The sequence below is a fragment of the Oryza brachyantha genome, chromosome 7 (assembly GCF_000231095.2).
Source record: "Oryza brachyantha chromosome 7, ObraRS2, whole genome shotgun sequence".
NCBI lineage: Eukaryota > Viridiplantae > Streptophyta > Magnoliopsida > Poales > Poaceae > Oryza > Oryza brachyantha.
Window position 1 is genome coordinate 17,724,197 of NC_023169.2, and position 20,965 is coordinate 17,745,161.

At 39.6% G+C, this 20,965-nt stretch overlaps 1 protein-coding gene across 1 annotated transcript; it reads right to left on the bottom strand.

Annotated features, from left to right (window-relative positions):
• Window positions 1-1,241: 1,241 nt before the first annotated feature.
• LOC102718939 (ferredoxin-dependent glutamate synthase, chloroplastic) lies at window positions 1,242-17,219 on the bottom strand. The gene is made up of 33 exons (XM_006657999.3): window positions 16,880-17,219; window positions 15,833-16,145; window positions 14,879-15,321; window positions 14,623-14,754; window positions 14,073-14,171; window positions 13,890-13,960; window positions 13,305-13,401; window positions 11,985-12,077; window positions 11,745-11,890; window positions 10,587-10,746; window positions 10,267-10,377; window positions 9,977-10,192; window positions 9,046-9,203; window positions 8,742-8,871; window positions 8,515-8,573; window positions 8,309-8,414; window positions 8,023-8,119; window positions 7,290-7,405; window positions 7,016-7,213; window positions 6,799-6,909; window positions 6,195-6,434; window positions 5,850-5,948; window positions 4,490-4,585; window positions 4,215-4,412; window positions 4,042-4,116; window positions 3,792-3,920; window positions 3,611-3,709; window positions 3,258-3,400; window positions 3,070-3,163; window positions 2,748-2,986; window positions 2,590-2,668; window positions 1,989-2,072; window positions 1,242-1,903 (listed from the first exon to the last, which is right to left on the bottom strand). The coding sequence occupies exons 1-33, from the start codon at window positions 17,120-17,122 to the stop codon at window positions 1,736-1,738; spliced, it is 4,842 nt and encodes a 1,613-aa protein (XP_006658062.2). The 5' UTR covers window positions 17,123-17,219; the 3' UTR covers window positions 1,242-1,735.
• Between the last annotated feature and the right edge of the window lie 3,746 nt (window positions 17,220-20,965).

Sequence of the window (20,965 nt, forward strand, 5' to 3'; positions counted from 1 at the left end):
GTTGATTGATGCTCCAGCGGGGCAGATACAGTTGATCAACGCTTGATTGATGCTTTCGTTCGAGTGAACTTCACTTCGGGGAAAAAAGAAAATAGCGTCGGTTATCAACTAGGTGTGTTTGAAGGTGTGATAAGATAATTAAGGATGATCGCTAGTAAACTATTAATTGAGTACTCTTAACTACTGTAAACTTAAAAAATAGGTTAGTGTAATTTTTAAAGTAACTTTTAAGTAGATTTTTTTAGTTCGCTATTTTACAAAGTTATTTTCGTTGAAAATAGCGCCTATGTGGTGCTATTAGAACATCCACGGTATATATCAAAAGTGATACATATAACTCTATATAGACTACTTTATTATTGTGAAAAAATGTATTAATGCATAAAATATGATGAGCTATCTTTAGCTACAGGAACTATCCATATAGATTAAAATATATTATCTCTTCTCTCTTGTGAGAGAGCAAGAGATAGCTAGAACTAATGAATGTGATCAGTAGGTTCTTGTGTTCATTGCTATCTACGATGTAAATTTTAATGGTTTTGCCGACCTGGAGAGATAAAATATCCCGGGGGGCTGAATCAGATCCAGCCTCTCCTCTAGTCTCTTCTATCACAGCGACGAGCCGATGACCAGCGGTCGCCGCCATTAGCCGTGTGCCGCCGTCAACGTGCTCCCGCCATCGCCACTTCTCCCGTCGTCGGCCCAGCTCGTGCTTCCCTCGTCCTCAGCCAAGCTCTCGCATTTCCCGCTCTCGCCGTCGCCCTAGCGCCCGCTTCCCCCTCGCCCTCGCCGAAGCACCGTCGCCCCCCGCCTCAGTGCCACCGCCTCGCCCCCGACGACCCTGTTGCCCCTGCCTCAGTGCTGGCCGGCCGCTTCAACACGGGGGAGAGAAATTGGAGAAGATGGAACAGACCGACGGGGTGATGCCTCATCTCTTCATGGAATAGAACAGGGGTATTTTCGTCTCTCCTGGTCAGCAAAACCATTAAAATTGGCTAGATTGGTCGAAACGCTTTGGAGTGACATTTTAACTGTACAAATCTGCGAAGTTGCATTTTGACAAAATTAACTATTAGGAGTGACATAATGTCTAATTTCTCCACTCGAGGTAGAGCAGTGCTAAGAAAACATACGTTGTAATCCTGATTTTAAACGTTTCTTCCATCAATACATTACTCAGCTGCCATCAACTGAGCATATATACACAATCTACCAAGTATTTCCACGCGAAAAATCCATGTCAAGCTGTCGAGCCTTTATAACACGATCGCATCACGAGCAACAGTTCATGAAACGAAATCTACTTGACCGTACACTTTATTCACTATAGATGTATGCACATGCGACTTGCATGCCCCTCACTGGACGGGTATAAATGCAGTAAAAACTAATGTGCCCAGAAAATATGATTACATAGTGCAAGAATCCTGTACAGGAATGGAGAAGTTTAGAAGTGGGTCTTCACTGCCTCTGCAACCTAGCGTCAGCAAACCAATTTACAGGGGACGGTTACCTAGGCCGTGCAAGGGCGTAAAGAAGAATCCTCCACGAATCATGCGAACTCGTTTCAAAAGATGCCTTGGGCAGAAGAGCTCCCACAAAATCGCGGTCACGGGGGGCACTTCGGTGCTTCACAAGTATGCCAGTTATTTTTTTTTCCCTTGATGCTGTCCCAGGACAAAATCACTTGGAAAGTATCAAAGAAAGAACACCTTCCTGCTGTCTAATCTGATCACTTGGCCGATTGTACTGTTGTTGCTCGTTTGGCAAGTACTCTTTCAAACTCGGCGCAAGCTTCAGGCGAGTCTTCTTCACTGGGTGGTACCAGTTGCCAGAAGAGTGGCAAATATGCCTCCCATTCTCTCAAAATTTTGGCACCTTTCTCGCTGCCTGTTTTTTCCTGCAAAAGGAACATTTACTGTTAGCGAAATGGGAAACGAACATATAGTCGGCGCTATATTTTCCAAAGTGACTTTTTCACTTACAACGTAAGCCTCAATTAAGCTCTTCAGCTGCATCTGCCCCGCTGGAGCATTCACTCTCTGCATCTTGACAATCTCCTTGTTGACCTAAGAAAACACGACGCACTGTCAATTTTTTCCTTAACAATGACCTTCCTTCCTACACGAACAATATACTCAAGTAATGAAATACTCCCTCCGTCCTAAATGTTTGACACCGTTGACTTTTAATACACGTTTGACCCTTCGTCTTATTCAAAAAAATATACTTTGATGCATATATATATATATATATGTATATAACTTTACATATTTTACAAAAGAATTTGAATAAAACGAATGGTCAAACATGTGTTAAAAAGTCAATGGCGTCAAACATTTAGGGATGGAGGTAGTAGTTAATAAAAGCAATCACTTAAAGGAGATGATAACATTGCCGTATTAAGATCAGAACAAGTAGACCTTTCGAATCATCATTCCCTCTACTACTGTAGAATCATGAAAAACGTATTGTTCTGAGTCCTATCTTAATGCAAAGCACGAAACAAAAGCCTAAGTCCCAACTGATATATGTATATGTGCATGTTATCTGGCTAGTGAAATTAGAAGTTTCAAGGTTATGAACCTTTGGGACGAGTGTATCATCCTCATCTAGAATATAGGCAAGGCCACCCGTCATTCCAGCTGCAACGTTCCTCCCAACTCTGCCGATCAAGAAATATCCATGTATCAGGACAAACCAAGGTGATTCTCAAAATGAGAAATCCTGCATGCGGTACTTACTTGCCAAGTACAACTACACAGCCACCAGTCATATACTCGCAGCAATGATCTCCCGTGCCCTCAACCACTGCTTCACCAAGAGAGTTTCTAACTGCAAATCTTTCACCTGTTTTGCCTCTCACAAATACCTGACCACCAGTAGCTCCATACAGACAAGTGTTTCCAACTATAGCAGCATCCTCAGGAACGAATCCTGTTTTATCTACAGGAACTACAACCAACTCTCCACCTGCCATACCCTGCATTTTTTTAATTAAAAAAGGGCATCATAAATCTGATAAGGCACAATTTCCAATAGTGCTGTAATGTAAATATTAGATACCTTTCCCACATAATCGTTGGCCTCTCCAACTAGTCGAATATTCATTCCAGGAGTAAGAAAACATCCAAAGGACTGCCCTGCACTTCCAGTAAACCTAAAAGCAACAAATCATTACGATCCTTCATAAGAGAAACTAAGAAAGCAAAAAATCATTATGATCCACCATAAGAGTAAAATGGTTGACATACGTAATGTTGAGCTGGCCTGCAAAGCCTGTGTCACCATATTTCTTGGCAATGACACCTGCTACCCGACCACAGACAGCCCTATCAACATTATAAATTTGAAATGTCTTGGAGACCTCCTTTTCATTCTCAATTGCATCAGTTATCTGCAAAATAGAATATATATAAGTAATGCTGCAACATTAAGCAAGCTACAACTACATGTTTCGCTTTAATAATACAATTAAGGATATCGATCATGAAAACTATTTTCTGGTTTCAAGATGACCAAATAGCAGAGTCAAGTATTACTTTGATTAACACAAACCAGTCACTAGGGAAATTAATGTAAGTGACAAAGGAATAGAAAAGATTACATCAGGATCTGCAAGGATAGTCTCATCAAGAATAGGGCCATTAGTGTGGACTTCTTGACTCCTTATCTGAGAGCTACTCCATTTGGGTAACCCAGCACTCTGAAACAATAAGATTGATTACTATAACAAGATATGGTTGAAATGCCAACTGTTCAAATAAAAATGACAGTAAACTCTGTACCGATAAGAGGTATTTAAGGTCAATGTGTTGAGTCTTTGCCAAAGAGACATGCTTTGCTTTAAGCAAATCTGTTCGCCCAATTATGTCATCAAGCTTTTCAAAACCCAACTGAGCCAGTGTCGCTCGTACCTGGATAATTTAAGCGAACAAAACACAAAGTTGATTTGTGCAAAATAAGATATATCACACAGCAAGAATTGTATTCACTACCTCTTCTGCAACAGCAATAGTAATGTGAATGAAGCCATACCTCTTCTGCGACAAAGAGGAAGTAGTTCACAAGATCACCAGGAACACCAGGAAATCTAGCACGAAGTTCTTCTCTCTGCAGGTACACAGAATGTAGGATCAATGTATGTCAATCTTCTAAGGCTCTATGTAGAGATAGAGCCTCAAAAGGAACAAAAAACAATTGTATTGTACCTGACTAGCAACTCCAACTGGGCAATTGTTTGTGTGGCAAATGCGTGCCATGACACATCCAGTAGCTATCATAGCCACAGAACCAAAACCATATTCATCGGCGCCCATGGTAGCGGCCATAAGGACATCTAGGCCACTTCTGAATCCACCATCCACCCTAAGTACCACCCTCTCTCTCAATCCATTTTGTATAAGTGTCTGGACAAAAGCTAACTAGCATTAGAACAACGAAGATGACTCAATAGGGTAATAATAAGCACATAGATGAAACAAACCTGGTGTGTTTCTGAAAGACCAAGTTCCCAAGGACCCCCAGCATGCTTGATTGAACTAATTGGGCTAGCCCCAGTGCCACCATCATGGCCCGATATCTGTGTGACAGAAATACACATTTTCCAAATATAAGTTTCCATATCTTATACAAATGCTGCAATACTATCTGCCTTGGAGCAAAAGGCTATAAATTATACTCCCTCCCTCCAAAAGTGTTGAACGTCTAAGATTTTTCACCGAGACCAAGGGGAACACTAACTTCTTTGATTTATTTATTCATTTGTATCAATTAAGCCGCATCGTCGCTTCGCTTGCTCCTGTTATCGCGCACGCGCAACCAACGTCCTCGCCCATTGTGTGCACCTTCATGCTCGCTATCGGACTCAGCGACCGCTGCTTCATCGCCACCCTGGCTATCACGCTCGGATCCGGTGGCCTGGCTGCATCATCGCCCTCACCTGTGCTCCCGCTGACCTCATCCACGCTCTTGGACTTGGCTTTCATGGCTGTGTCACCACCCTCGCGCTCGCTCTCGGTGACCGCCTCATCACTCGATGGCCATTTGATGTAGCGGATGAGCTGTTCATCCATCTTGCCATCGTTTGGCTTGTGCAGCACCAGTGACTGAGTGGAAGTGCTTGAGGAGATGTTATGATCAGTCCGTCACTTTGATTGAAACCATGCATGCTCCTTGCACACCAGTTACTGCTCGGCTGCCTGGCTGCTCAGGTCACGCAAGGTCAAATTAACCTAGCCACAAAAACGAACAGCCCCACGGCTGCTCCTTCCAGGCACGACCAGAAAACGTAAATTTCTTTTGGAAAAACTACAAATCCTTATATGTTCAGCACTTTTGGATGAAGGGAGTAATGTTCAGTACATTCATTCAATTCATACATTAGTTCAGTATCTTCATTGGTATGGATATTTTTGGAAGACCATCATGCGCTACACTACTGAGATTCTGGGAACATTTTAGTAAATTTCTCCAAAAAAAATCCCCCAAATCTCTAACAGCTTGTTGGACACATTTTTCACTATATAGTGGTGTTTGTCAGAAAGTACTCCATGTTGGACAATGCATTTCAGTAAAAATATAGCTAACCAATATCTCGAGAAAGGAATCAATATATCTCAATCTAGAGAAAAATAACTACAAAAGGAAGTTCTATTATTGTGAATACCATAACATAAAGCCAAATCATGTAGCATAAAATAACAAATAAAACCAATGCAACCTGATGAGGGATAGCATTGTAGCTAAGAGTTATAATTAATATTAGAAAAATAAAAGGTAGTTGAATAGCAGTCAACCATAGTAAGAGTGAACTTAATGAATACACAAACAAAAGTTTAACCAACCTGAATTATGTCTGCGTTTCCTTTAGATACTCCAGAAGCTACAGTTCCAATTCCTGCTTCAGCTACAAGCTTTACAGATACCTTCGCTTTAGGATTGATCTGTCCCCCACCAGATATTGAAAAAAATGTCTTGGTAAGTGCCAGGGAATGCACCAGATTGTCTTAAGTACAAAAAACCATATTCAACAACATCACTACTTCACATATCAGACATATCAACTGTAAGTAACAAAAGGGCTCCTATCCTTGCAAGCGACAGCAAACTTTTATTCTAAAGTTAGTAATTCTCCATAGCACCAACAATATTTCTAGTTGCCATTACACCAATATTTAGAGAAAACAAACCTGATGGAGATCATAAATTAACTGTGCGAGATCCTCGATGGAATAGATGTCATGGTGGGGAGGAGGGGATATGAGAGGAACTCCAGGTTTGGAGTTTCTCAACCGAGCAATGTATGCACTGACTTTTTTCCCCGGAAGTTGGCCCCCTTCACCAGGCTTCGCCCCTTGTGCAATCTTGATCTCAATTTGTTCAGCATTTACTAAAAATGTTGGTGTAACCCCAAAACGTCCAGATGCAACCTGTTAAAGGATATTAAAATGAAAACTAACTCACAGATACTAATCCACTAGGAAATGGACATAATATACTTTTGATTAAGGACTAGTAAGAAAAGGATGACATAGTTAATCTGCATATGTAGAATCAAACTAGTTTGATATGCTCTTGTTTCTTTATTTTTGTGAGATACAGGGCACGCTATATGGTAAATTTGGAAAAAGTTAAACATGCTCCTATTCCAACGCATTAACGCAAGTCATGGTTTTGAAAATATAATGTCATCTTGCATCAGAACTATCAATAATGGCCAATTAAAAGTGCAAAAATCCACAGATAACAACAAATAAGTAATGCAAATAAAACTTATGAAATTCTGATGCCCACCTGCTTAATGGCACTTGTGGCAGTGTCTCCATTCTGTAGACCCTTGAGATGAGGAAGTGTTGGAGAATACCCATCAACAACATCTGCAAGGGGACTCCAGCGGATTGGATCCTGCAAAATGAGAAGTCCATAAGCAATTCTGCCTTGTACTTTCCACTTGATCTGTTTTACATAATTAAATAGCTATCTTCATCTAACAGAAAGGTATCTGACACACCTCACCACCTTCTCCTGAGTTAGATTTCCCTCCTATTCTATTCATTGCAATTGCAATAGCTTCATGTGTTTCTCTGGAAATGGCTCCAAGGGACATTCCACCTGTACAAAATCGCTCAACGATGGAGGTTGCAGGCTCAACTTTGCCGATGGGAATAGGGGCACGATCACTCTTCAATTCTAGAAGATCTCGAAGAACCTGCGGTGTAAAAGATATGGTGGTGAACCAAATGAAATACTAAAGGTACTGTGTATTGGGATTAAGCATCACTAACATTGACAGGACGGCTTGCAAGATGTTGTTGGTAGACGGTGTATGCATTATCACTTTTTTCACGAACTGCTTTGTGCAGAAGCTTTGACATCTCAGGGTTATTTGCATGATATTCACCTGTTTAGAATATAGAAAAGCACCAAATCTCAGTACTAAACAACAAGAGAATCATGCACAAGGTACATGAGCTGATAAACTTCATAAATAAGAAGCAATCCCCAAGCATCAACTATAAGAGATCTTATTGGGTAAACTTAAGAGGGTGTTGTCAGTTCTATCGGGCCTAAGTCAGTTTTTTAAGCAACTAAGATCTACTACTGCTGGCCGCCAGCCTCTTTGTTTTATTAAAAAAATAGGTGTTTCAGTTTTCACCCTTACATGTTTTTTTTAATCAAATCCAGGATCGCATGTCTGGTACATCCCTTTCAATAGAACACAGGAATTTCTAAGACTACAAAACATCAGTTAATAGTACCACGGCATTTGACAGGAGAGGAGGGTGCATGAAAACATTTTCTTATTGGTGATTTTCTAGACAGGGGCAACCAAACTTAGAATCACAGATAAGCAGTGCCTTAGTATGTCAATCTGTCAGATATAAAAAGAAAAACACATGATCTGTAGAAAATCATATATCAGATCATTAATTGATGTTTTTGATTGAGGAAATAGCAGAACAGAGAGAAATAACTCATAAAACCTATATTTGTGAATATTGATGAGTTAGATGCTACCTCCAGGTCTGGATTGAATGAATCCAAAGTTCTCTAGCCTCTTGGCAGTATCTTCTGAGAACGCCTTCACCCAGAATGATAATGTTTCTCTACCCAGCTTTACAAAAAAACAGGGTAGCGTCAGAAGTATCAGCAGGTAACCCAGAATAGCGATAATCTAAATTCACTCCTAAATATACAATGTGACAAGGAAATTAAATAATCTGTGAGACAAAGGGATGAGAACATGTATGCTTGTATGGTGTTCAAGTGACTTAAAGCAGCATACTGGAAATTTTTAAATTACCTCATCAAGGGTGAGACCTCCAATTTTCGATACACTTCCACAGAAGGCAAGATCAACAACCTCTTGACCCAGGCCATAAATTTCAAAGATTTGGGCTCCACAATAACTATCCAAAAAAAGAGGATGCTTAAAGACATTGCAGAAGTAGTTCGCAGTTTACAAGAATGGGATCATAATTCTGTCACACTAAGGGAATATAAACAAACCTTGAGAGCAATGATATTCCCATTTTTGAAAGAATCTTGAGCAGGCCAGATCTTACTGCCTGAAAACATAAATTAATTGACAATGAATGTAAAATGAAATATGAAGTACTAGCTACAAGCCTACAAGTGCAACAGGGATAACTCATTCACAATTTAGAGAACTTTAACATGAGGGAATGGATCTTAATACAACAGCATGCAACAAACTCAAAATGTAGAAATCATACCTTGATAAAGTTTCTTTGGGCTTGCTCTATGGTCACCGTGGGCATCTTTCCATTCCGCATCAAATTAACAGTTTTGTTGCTCAGCCTCCATTGCCGGCACGTTTCTAGTGCTAGATACGGACATATAGCACTAGTGCACAAAATAAGAATTAATATTAGTAAATCTAAAAGTAGGGGCAACACTGTTAATTTAAAACTATCTGGTTCCTAGAGGAACTAAGCAGGATTAGAATGCAAGTGAAGCAAATATAAGTAATGAACTGGTGGATGTTGAAAGAAATCCATGTTGACAACAAAGTCATACCTAGCTCCATATCCAATCAAGCAGGCAAACTGATGGGTGCTAAAACACTGAGCAGTATCAGCAACAATCGAAGCAGACATCCGGAGGCCATTTTGAATCAAATGCTGGTGGATGGCACCAACAGCTAGAAGTATCGGGATGGCAGGACGAGTTGGTTCCTACATCATCCAGTAAGTTAATACTGCAATCTAGGAAGCATAACTAAAGCAAAAAGGGAAATTCTATCCAATTTTATATTTCATTTTACTAGCAAATAAATGGAACAAAAGAACTTTGCATATGGAGAGACAATAAATAGGTGGATTAGCATATGGTCATGAAATTATCATGCTACGTAGTTTCCTGTAAATTTGAGTTCCTTATCGTTACAAAATGCTACACATTTAAACTATGAGAGTAAGGCCGTGTTCGGCATTGGGGGTGGTAAGTTAATTTACCCCGCACAGAAAACGTAGTAATAGATTAGTACATGATTAATTAATTATTAAAAAATATAAAATAGATTAATATGATTTTTTTTAAAAAAGCTTTCCTATAGAAAATTTTTGCAAAAAGTACACCGTTTAGTAGCTTGGGAAGCGTGCGTGCGGAAAACGAGAAAAACTAGATCAGATAACTTGTTGCCGAACGGGGCCGAAGTAATGCTCCCAACAAAAATATAACTAGGAAAGTAACATACAAATTGTAGATATTTAAGACTACCGAGGTACCGCATCATGGATGTAAGATTGTAACTATTATGGAGTTCCAATAAGAATGATTGATACTTCTTATTCATTAATAAACAGATGAACAAAGAAACAAAACACAAAAAATCTTATGCCGCATCTGTAAATGTGTTAAATAAAGATGTCTTAGCCAACAAAGAATTTGAAAATATCACAGCTTTTACGTAAAATGCTAGGATATTAAAATGTCAGAAACAACTCACAAGTGCTTCAGAACGATCAGAAAGCACAAGAAGTTGAGAACCATTCCTCACAGCAGCATCAGCTTCATCACAAAGAGCCTTAATTGCCTTATCAAGGGAACCATCTAGACCTTTTCGGATATCGAAGTATGTCAAGAGTACTTTAGGCTTAAGTTTTGAGTCATTCAAAAGTGAATCTAGTTCACCTTCATTAAGCACAGGACTTGATAAGGTAACCTGAAATTTCAAAATGATGGTGTCTATATACCCGATGAATTTCAAAAATAAAAAATTTCATCAAAAGAACTTACCTGATCAGCATTTTCAGGGCCAACTTCCAAGATATTGCGTCTTTTACCAATATTGACTTCAAGAGACATAACTAAACCTTCTCTGAGGGGATCAATAGCAGGATTTGTAACCTAGAAATGGGATGAAATATATTATGTCCAGCAGAAGGCAGAATTTCATCTGCTGATAATTATTTTTGTAATAGGAGAACAGTCCATCATTGTGCGTAACTAACAGTTGAAACACCAGTTGCACAGAAATATACAGTATCCAAAAATGAGAAAAGCACTTTACGAATTCAACGAGTTGACTGACATAATATCAGCAAGGATTTGCTTACTTGTGCAAACCGCTGTTTGAAATAATCAAATAGCAGGTGTGGCTTTTGTGACAACACGGCTAATGGAATGTCATCGCCCATACAAAATGTTGGCTCCTTCCCTTGTGAAGCCATTGTTTCAATTACCATCTGAACATCTTCACTGGAATACCCAAAGGCCCTGAAGAAGAGACAATAATCTCAAATTAAATGCCGAGCCTAAGTGATCATCTAACACATAGGCTTCATGTCTCGTCAATTTTTCTGTGCTGCAATGATACTCTGATCTACAGAAAATAGGCAAGTTGCACACATGGAGCACATACCAAAACCAGCCAAATTTATTGAAAGTAGTATTTCTGGGCATGACATCGTACCAAGATCAAAAGAAAATTTTTGGGCATATCATCTGAAATCTTAAAAAATCTTACTGCTTCTGGTGTATTCAGAAATTGAGATGTTTCCCAATGTACACCTTCAGCAATTTACATTTAATTGTTATTGTGACAATGCTAATAGAAAGATTTTACAAGATATAACTATGGGAGCAATAATTTTATGGATAGCCTACCAATATAATCTTAGTATGACTAATCCAAATGACATGTATATTAATGGTCAGTTTAGGTCTACCGATGTTCCGTTAAAAAGGAAGGTTTGCCAGCACATTCTGATAGAATTTTATTTTTAAATGGGAGTTTCTTTATTTTTGAGATATCTACGACAAGAAAATAGATAAGCTAAGGATGTTGCATTACACCACTTGATTTCATATCAAGTTCCATTTTGTCTCTCTATTAAGGTCAAAGTAAAAACAACAAAGAAACATCAGCTTAAGCATAAATAACGGAAAGCAACCATTAAGTAATCAGCTACAGGCTATATACATTTGTGCAACAGCAAGAGCAAAGCTACATTGGGATGGAAGGAATTTAACTCATATGTTTAAAATAAAATGAACAGTTAGTTCACAAAAAACTCAACATAAGTACCAGGTATGGTAAACATAGACATGCTAAATCAAGCAAAACATATTTATGAGACCTAGGTCCCACAATACAAACATGGACAAAGAGAAAACAACAAAATATATTATTGTTTAGGACAACAGTAGGGTAGTTCCCAACTGAAGGAAAACAAAGAACAGATGTTCAAGATCGATGGAACGGGGATTCTTACTGCTGGTGTCTCAAGACTGTTTCATTATCCATAGCAACAGATGACTGGAAGTTGACAGGCTTTATTGAACGTGTACTTTGCTGCAACCAAGATCCATAGGGGTTTACTGAAGCCACACTCTTCTTTACTTCTGTGTTTTCAAGCACCTAAGATGATTCATGAGGCTTAGCATCTATATTTGAATTGTCGAGAATAGTCAAAAACAAGAAAGGAAAAGTATTGTTTTGTTTCTATTCTAACCTGGCCAGTCTGTAAGTCAACCGTTATCATCATTCCAGGACCCAATCTTCCTTTCATTACTACCTTCGACTCATCCATTGGTATAACCCCAACCTGTAGATTATCATCAAGAAAGCTAGCGATCAGTAAGAACCAAACAATGCTCCGTCCGTCCCAAAATATAGCTACCTTTAGATTTAAAGTTTATCCCAAATATAGCTACCTAGGACATGTAAAAGGTGAATTTTACCCTATTACTCCCCATACTACCCCTAGTGGACCCATCACCCTACTAGCCCTTGATTCCCATCACCTCACCATGCATTAATGGGGGTATTCTAGACCTTTCACTTCAATCCTTAATTCCCCCAAAAGTATCCTAGGTTGCTATATTTTGGGACAGTGGGAGTGGAACATTGGGGACTCTCACAGAACATTTCGGAAAGTGGTCCAAAATACCTCAAGATTCAATTGTTGGGTGGCACAAGTTTAACACCTTATAGTCATGATTTTAAATCAAATAGATCACATTTCAACTGCTCAAAAGAGAGTAGTAAAAATTAGAATACTAAGTATGAATTGCCATCCAAGGAGTCAAACATGATTTGGACTTATCAAATTCATGACCGACTTGTTTAACAATTTCATTAAACAGTATTTCTCATCTATCCAAGCCTCAAAGACAGCAGTGATCATCTATATAATCTAGTCGTTCAAATTATTGCATCCAGTAAGCAGTAACTAAATGCTCGATGATCTATGCTATACTATATAGAGAGCTTTATGGGTATCAGGAAAGTGTGAGGGAAACTTGTTTAAGACAGAGGAAAGGAAGAATAACTTGGCATCCATGTACACTGCAAATGCTATTTACTACAATTGAGGTACTGTGCATTTACTCTGCCAACTTCATTGTCATTTGGGATCATAAAGATGGCACCACACATAAAATGGGCATAAAAAAATATGTAACATCCAAAGGAACAAAGCACTAACTTCATAATTTTCTCCTAATCACCTATGTATCTGTCAGACCTACACTTCAGCAAATGGACACAATACTTACTGAATGTTAAATTTAGTTTAGCTTGTGACATCTGAACTTCTGCGATTTGGTATAGAAGGATGTCAATACATCTGCAATAAGTTATTGGCAGATAAACCAAATGCTCCAATTCAAGAATTTCAAAATGGACATTTCACTATACATGAGAATATCATTGTTTCTCTCTAATAAGATTTTTTTAAGATAAAGGAAGCTTTATCTATCTAGTAACAGTGTCACCGAACAATCAATTTTATACAGAAGAATAAAATTATCAGAACATCAAAAGAGCATACCTCAGATGCAACATAAACAAAATCATCCGATGTTCTCCAATAGCGTGCTGGCCGGAGCCCATTTCGATCAAGACATGCTCCTACTGTCCTTCCATCACTGCACAGAAATATACAAAATAAACTTGTAGGCAATGTAGTTCTGTTGCAGGCTGCTCTAAAATGAAGGTGTTGGAATATCTGGTGCACGAAAACAGAAAATATCCTCTATCATGAGGTCCCCAAACTAGTTCAACAATGTTTCATCAACTTTTTATACTGCTGTTATTTTGCATATATCATTTTTGTCCCCTATATGGAAATTTAATGCTGTAACATGGTTCACTAGGTTTCAACGGCTACAATAAAAGCAACTTCCGCACAACACATAGTCTTCTCTCTTATGATTTTATCTTCATAATAAATCACTACTTGGCGCATCCTTGTTTCTTTAATCAAGGTATATAAGTTAGAAGGAAGTCAAATCTGCTGATGTGTGAGATGCCTTACCAAACCGCACAAGGGAATTGTGCCTACACATCATGAACTGACATAGAAAAAGAAATTTAAATTTAAATACATAACAGATTCACATACAAATGATCTTACCTAAATAAGAGCAAAGCAGGTCCATCCCAAGCCTCCATTTGACCTTTATAGTAGTCATAAAAGTCGATTACCTAATGCACAAATCAAGAGAACATTCACTTTGACAGAACTGCTTGCACCAGTTAATATGTGAGGAATTTGATGCATAGCCATGGCATCTATATCTACTAGTGCATTCCATACCTCAGGATATTTTATTGACAATGTGGGATGGTTCTTGTATGCCTCAGGAACAAGAATCATAAGAGCTTCAGCAGGACTTCTACCACTTCTTAGCAGTAACTGGTGCAAGAAAGGATTTAGTGTTTTAACAATAACAGCAGTCGTGTGGCACCTTTTAATGTAATGTGTATTTAAGAAGAGAGCAGGTTGTGCAATGCACATTCAGATTACTATATAAATGGGACACTGAAATAGATCAAGTTAAAATCATGTTGCTTAGCAACTAGTAGTAACCTGAAGCTTTATAACATGTAGAAGTACAACCTCATTCTCCAAATCTCAAAAGTATTAATTCAAATTAACATACGATTCTTGTGTGCATGCTGTTTATCTTTCAATTGTTTTAAAACTTTGAAATTATATGCTAGTCTTTTCATCAGGTCTCTGTATTTTGCATCAAGGAGTACCCAACAAAAATGTCTCTATCATTATGACAAACAAGAAAGAAAAATTATGTTAATGGTATGGACAAGAAGCACAGGTAACGAATGCTCCATGTGCAATCTCTTACTTCAGCAGTGCTGTCAAGGTTCGCTGAATCAGATGCTTTAGGGTCACCAAATGGGCGTATTTCATGCTCACGCCCACGCCATACAGGAGATTGTAGTGTGGATTCCCTTGATCTCATCCAGTTCAAATTCCCCTACAAGGAAAGTAGGCACTATGAGTATGCTCGGGGTATGTTTAATCTTCAATAACAATCATTTCATAACAGCAGAGGCAGCAAACAAATAAAAGAAGTAAAGATTCAGGAGGTGAATGTAAACCTGTATTGTATTAATCTCTCCATTGTGTCCTAGTAACCTCATTGGTTGTGCAAGAGGCCATCTAGGGCTTGTATTGGTACTGTATCTGCGATGGTATATGGCAAAAGGAGATTTGTAGAGTTCATTCTGAAGGTCCAAATAAAATTGTCCAAGAATCTCAGATCGAAGCATTCCCTTGTAGACTACAGTTCTGCTTGACAAAGAGCAGAAATAAAGTTCATCTGCCCAACTAGCAGATTTTGTGGCCCTCTCTATCAGCTTTCGGCAGATATATAACTCTCTCTCTATGTCATCAGCATTATCTTCTTTTGCAACTTTCACAAATACCTGTTGTATATTAGGCATGGTTTCTTTTGCATAGCGACCTACCACCGATACATTAAAAGGAACAGGCCTCCAGCCAAGAACCTCAAGGCCTTCGTCTGTGAATACCTTTTCAACAACTGAAAATGCAAAATGGTACCCAATATCAGATGATTTACGATAATGGTTAGAAGACAATATGGTAACTGCTGCCTACCAAGCATAACAATTTATGTTTTAAGAGAAAACAGGAACTAGTAACTAACCACCATGTCTATTTTCACTTGTGCAGCAGATGCCATTATGAGTTTTCTAAAAGAAATATTCCATTGAAGCTATGAAAATTTCAGCGCACATGAAACTAAAACTAGACTTGTTATAAGTTACTAGTATAACTAGATACTATTTACTTTCTAAATTGTTTGTCGTGCACCAGGGATAACAGTGCACAGAAAGGGATCAAGGTGTCATGGGATGAGAAGTATGGTGCCATGAAAAGTCCCAAACAAAGCAATCAAAGTGCGTAGCAACAAGACATGCATCGCGAACAGAAATATAATGATTCATATAAACACAGGAAATGTTGCAATTTGAAGACAAGCAATGCTCAGCGATGCAGGCAGCATATTGAGGAAAGCATCAGAAACATACCAGCTTTGGCTTCTTCCATGGAATTCTCGTCTTGTGGAAGGAAGACCATTCCTACACCTGTATTTTTTCTGTCCAAAGGAGCAAGCCCTTGCTTGTTGGCCCAGTCATCAAACAAGTCCCATGGGATGCCACTCATCAGTCCTGACCCATCACCGGAGTCATTGTCTGCTCCACAACCACCACGGTGCTCCATGCACCCAAGAGCCACAAGGGCATCCCGAACAATATTGAATGAAGGCTCATTTTTCAAGTTTGCGACAAATCCAACACCACAAGCGCCACGTTCTGATAAGATATCATTCAAATCCGCAGCCTGATAAATAGAAAGAAAGGAAATCCCGAGATCAACGAGAGTAAACAGAATGACTGATTTACAAGATCATAACAGCGGCTCTGAATACAATCGTGCATTCAAAACATTCCAGAAGAGCCACGGAAAGTACATTACAGTTTTTTTCACCTATGCATTACACAATGTGGCACTCCTGCAATTCGATTGTGATCAGTACCTACCACCACAGCTGTCATGTATCCGTTCCTTACCACACAATTGTTTATTACACCTGCATTTGTTGTAGTTTGTTCACTTGCTACACTACAGTTTTATAAAAATCCACAAAAGGAACAGCGCAACAGCAACAACTTGCGGGGCACAAGGATCAACTACAGATTAAAAAATTTTGCACATGCAGCGGATTTTGCTTCAGGACAAAAGCTTATCCAATAACAGTAATCAGGAGGCGTTAAATAATTTGAATCATCAGTTGCATGCACCTCTACCGCAGACTACTCAAACAGCGACCGCAAATCCATTAGAAGTATATAGAGAGAGTAAAAAAACAAAAATGATCTCAATACTAGGAATGAATCCATTAAACACGTAAGTGCGCATAGCTTCGTAAACCAATCTAATCAGTAATCGGTAATCATCCCATCTAAACCTGCAAAACCCCCCAGCAGAACACCGACCCCTCAACACGCACACTGGCGACCAACCCCACCGCGCTACAGTACAAGCGCCTGATCGGCGGGAGAGCGCGCCCGTACCTTCTGCACGGGCTTCCCGGCGGCCTCCCGTCGTGGCAGGTCGAGCACGGCGCGCGGGGAGGAGACACCCCACCCGCGGCGCGCGGCCGCGAGCGCCGGCCCCCTCGTCCCCCTAGCCCTGAGCCTCCTTGCCGCGGAGCGCGCGGCCGCACGCCCCGCCAGCAGCGGCGCGGCGCGCGGGAGCGGGAGCAGCGCCGCGGCGGCCGGAGACGGGCCCGGCGCCGCACGTGGTAGCGTGGCCATCGCGCGCGCGCGCGCGTGATCCGGTCCCGGCGCGAGACGACCACCCCCGCGCACACACCCCACCCCCTCCTCTCACCACCACCACCCAACACAACACGCACGCCCGCCGCGTGATGTAGGAGAGATATAATCCGCAGCCACAGCCACGGGAGGCGGTGGTGGAGGGAGGCGGGCGGGGCAAGGCGACAAGGCGGGGGATCGTGTGGAGAGGAGGCGAGAGAAGAGGATAGGGCGGGGAGAGGGATGTGTGTGTGCGTGTGGGTGGACGGATGCGGACGAGGAGGAAGGCGACGACGAGGAGGGGGGTGGCGCTGCTGGCTCTAGGGCGCACGGAGAGTCGCAGGCGAGGGCGAGGCGGGTGGATCAGCAGAGGTGAGGAGGGAGAGAGGCCGGGGGCGCGGCGCCGAATGGGTGGGAGAGGAGAGGAGGAGGAGGGGGTCGCGGTTGGGTGTGTGTGGTTTTTAAAGTCGCGGTGGGATTGAACTGATTGCCTTTTGGGGAGCTTTGGCCTTTTTCGGTGGGGCCCAGGCCAGGCCTCGCCTCCGTGGCTGGGATTTTTGACGGGTTCCTGCAAGGGCTAGATTATGCTACCTCCGTTTTCGTACCGAAATAAGATTATTTTTCGTTTTTTCGTATGTATCATTCGTCTTATTTAAAAAAAATTTGTGATTAATATTTTTGTTATTACTAGATGATAAAATATGAATAGTGCTTTGTGCGTGACTAATTTTTTTTAAAGTTTTTATACAAATTTTTTAAATAAGACGAATGGTCAAATGTTGGACACGGAAAAACGAAAAATAAACTTATTTCGGGACGGAGGTAATAGTATATTAACTCTATTTCAAAATGTAAGTATTTGTTTTTATAAATATATTATTTTCACCCCAAAATATCCAGATTCATCGTTACAAATTTGTTTTAAAAGGTCATCGTTTGGTTTAAAAAACGAAACAACTTATTTGTAAAAAAAGTTTATGAATAAAACTTTTAAATACATGTTCTTAGCGATATAAAAACAAAGAGTAAAAAATAAACTATGATAAAAAAACCCCTAAAATCAACTTTATTTTTTAAATGAAATATTCAAACTTTAGCTTATAAGTATAAGCGAAAAGATAAAGTTGTAAGTGCACGTGGATGGTGTCATGAATATTTGTTATTTAGAACGAGATTTAATCGAATATCTTTAATATTCGGTTTAAAAGCTTAGTTTCAAAATAAAAGCATGGTAAATGTAAATTTGCCTGGAGAACTATCGCTATAATATTTTAAACTTATTACATCATATAAACTTAATCTAACATCAAACTAATGATGGAAGAGTTTAAGTAGTTTGTTCAAATATTTATAACACAGAGAGTACTAGTATCTGTTTGTGTTTTATTTTTTAAGTGAATTGGACTATAAGATCGATGTGTTTCTGTAAAGAATGTTCAGCCGAAGCAATCATGGCAACATGGGTATGCGCCTTTCAGGTAATCAAAATGTCTAACACATCAATATTGTTGCAATTGAATATAGTATGTTGTTCAAGTGATTTAGTCAAACCCGCAGTTTTGTGGGGTGTGAATGTTTGATAGCCTGATAGGCTCAGAGCCATATCAGACAATCATCACTAGAGAACTTTTAGTTGCTCTCTACTGCCCCAGGCTTTTATTAGCCTTACAATCCAGTCCCGCTATACGTACAATCCAATTGTTGTAGCTGTTGATCAAAAGAGGTCAGTAAGTAACACTGTAGCCGTTGATCAATTAGGTCGTACGTAAGTCGGATAGTTGACTCGTATGTATAGAAATTTCCCTTATAATCAAAGATGCAAAGTTCTCTAGTTCCTTTTTTGAGCACCTAATTAAGATTCCAAGCTAAATTATTCTTCCAGTGTCCTGTATTCTGGTGCCACTTTTCAGTGTTCAGCTTGTTCCTTCTCCTTAAGCCCCTCTCCTGTCTCCATTTGCCACCTGTAGATGCTAGCATTGCCAGTCCTTAATTAAGTTCTCTTCATATCAATGTGGAATCTCAATAATGGATATGGTTAAGGACAAGAACAAATAGTTTGTCACTAGCTCGCTCGTCAGGATTTGAAGGTGAACTACACCCTAGCTGTTTCTTGTCCTTCTGTGTAGCATACTTAAGACCACGTATGAAAGGGACATACGAGACTGAATTTTTACTCTCTCCGTTTTATAACGTAAAATGCTTGACCTTTTTATTTGGAATGTTTGACTATTTGTCTTATTCAAAAATTATCGAAATAACATTTATTTTGCTTGCGACTTACTTTATTACCAAAAGAACATTAAGCATGACTTGTCATTTTTTATATTTGTACTAAATTGGTCAAACGTTACAACCAAAAAAATCAAACATCTTGTATTTTGAAACGGAGGTAGTAATAAAATCTACACCGTTCCAAAAGTTTGGTAAACATAAAAAGAACTTTAAACTAAAATTTCATTCCCAACAGAAAGGGATATGGCATGGCATAAAATGGATCGTGCTATTTTAATACTAGTTCCCTGAAAGAGAATGTGTTCCCACACCATTGCAAATGTTCACCCGTTGTTCGAATCTTAAAATCGCAATATGCAATATGAAACGAAAGGCAGAGTTATGTCTTTTATCAACCAGTGAACTTGACGTTCGTGGTTAGTGTGATTGAATAAACCAAAACTAGCTTGCTCAGCACCCATGTCACCATACATGATGACATAGCTTTACTGTCGCAATAATCTACTACTTATCTAGTCAGTGACTCAATGGATCAAACCAAATCTTTAAACAATTCGTCCACTAGTGCCCATAAGATTGCAAAAATACAGTTGGGTTTACTAGTGAGGAGTAAAATACAAGAGTTCATGTCAGGACTCAGAGCAGATAGCAACTTGCTTTCCCTCTTGATAAAATTTACACACCTTTAAATGCCCCCCCCCCCCTCTCTCTCTCTCTCTCTCTCTCTGAACAATTACTGGTATATTTACCACCACCTGTGGAAACAGATCACTAACTGAAGAACGATATGGAAATTTGTGGCTCAAGTTCAGCTGTTCAAGTCAACGTTGATTATCTCTCTACGGAATTAGAGGGAAAAGAGGAAAAGAAATCTGCTTCATCTTGTCTTCTGAATATTCTGTCCTGTCCGGCTGTTCGGTCGACTTTACAGGCTAAAATCGTAGATATGTTCTCTTGATACGAAAGATAGGAGTACGTCAGAATGAAGCTCTATCTGAATATCACTGATAAAGTATGCGTCAGAGCTCAAGAACAAACCATTATCTGGATTGTTCATGTACAGCACTTGCCACTTGCAACTATCTCGAATAGTAGGTGATGAATAAGTTGTCTGGAAGAATTCAATTTGACAAAACCAAGTCATTTGATTCAACCATTCTCATGCATCAACTTATTAATTTTGAGTTTGTCATTGAAACCCAGTACTATGAAAGGGAAGTTAGTGTTCTCATATATAATTGTAATCAAAATATTAGAAGCATGAGTTGTACCACCTTTTTTCTAAATGTGCTTTTGTTTGATTCCTGATAAATTACCTTTTTTTTCTGAATGTGCTTTTGCCTGATTGCTGATTCCACTTGTTTGTGAAATCATCAAGAGTAGGTGCACATCTTTAATCATCTCTTCTGTGCTTTTCTAGTAAAATTGCTTGCTTTTTGCAGTGGAGTAACCCAAAATGGGAGTACTTGTATTACTACTCTACAAGGCCAAACATTTCCCAGGGGGTCTTTTAGTTTCAGGCTCTCTGAACTAATGAAATGGATATCTTCAGAGTTGAAACACAAGCTGTGCTGTCTAGTACAAGTACACTTTCTGCCAAGTGCCAACCAA

Coding starts and splice junctions, on each gene's coding strand:
- LOC102718939 (XM_006657999.3), bottom strand. CDS start 17,122: ATGGCCACGCTACCACGTGCGGCGCCGGGCCCGTCTCCGGCCGCCGCG. Junction 8,872..9,045: donor TTGATTGGATATGGAGCTAG/GTATGACTTTGT, acceptor TTTGTGCACTAG/TGCTATATGTCCGTATCTAG. Junction 7,214..7,289: donor TTGCAAGCCGTCCTGTCAAT/GTTAGTGATGCT, acceptor TTTACACCGCAG/GTTCTTCGAGATCTTCTAGA.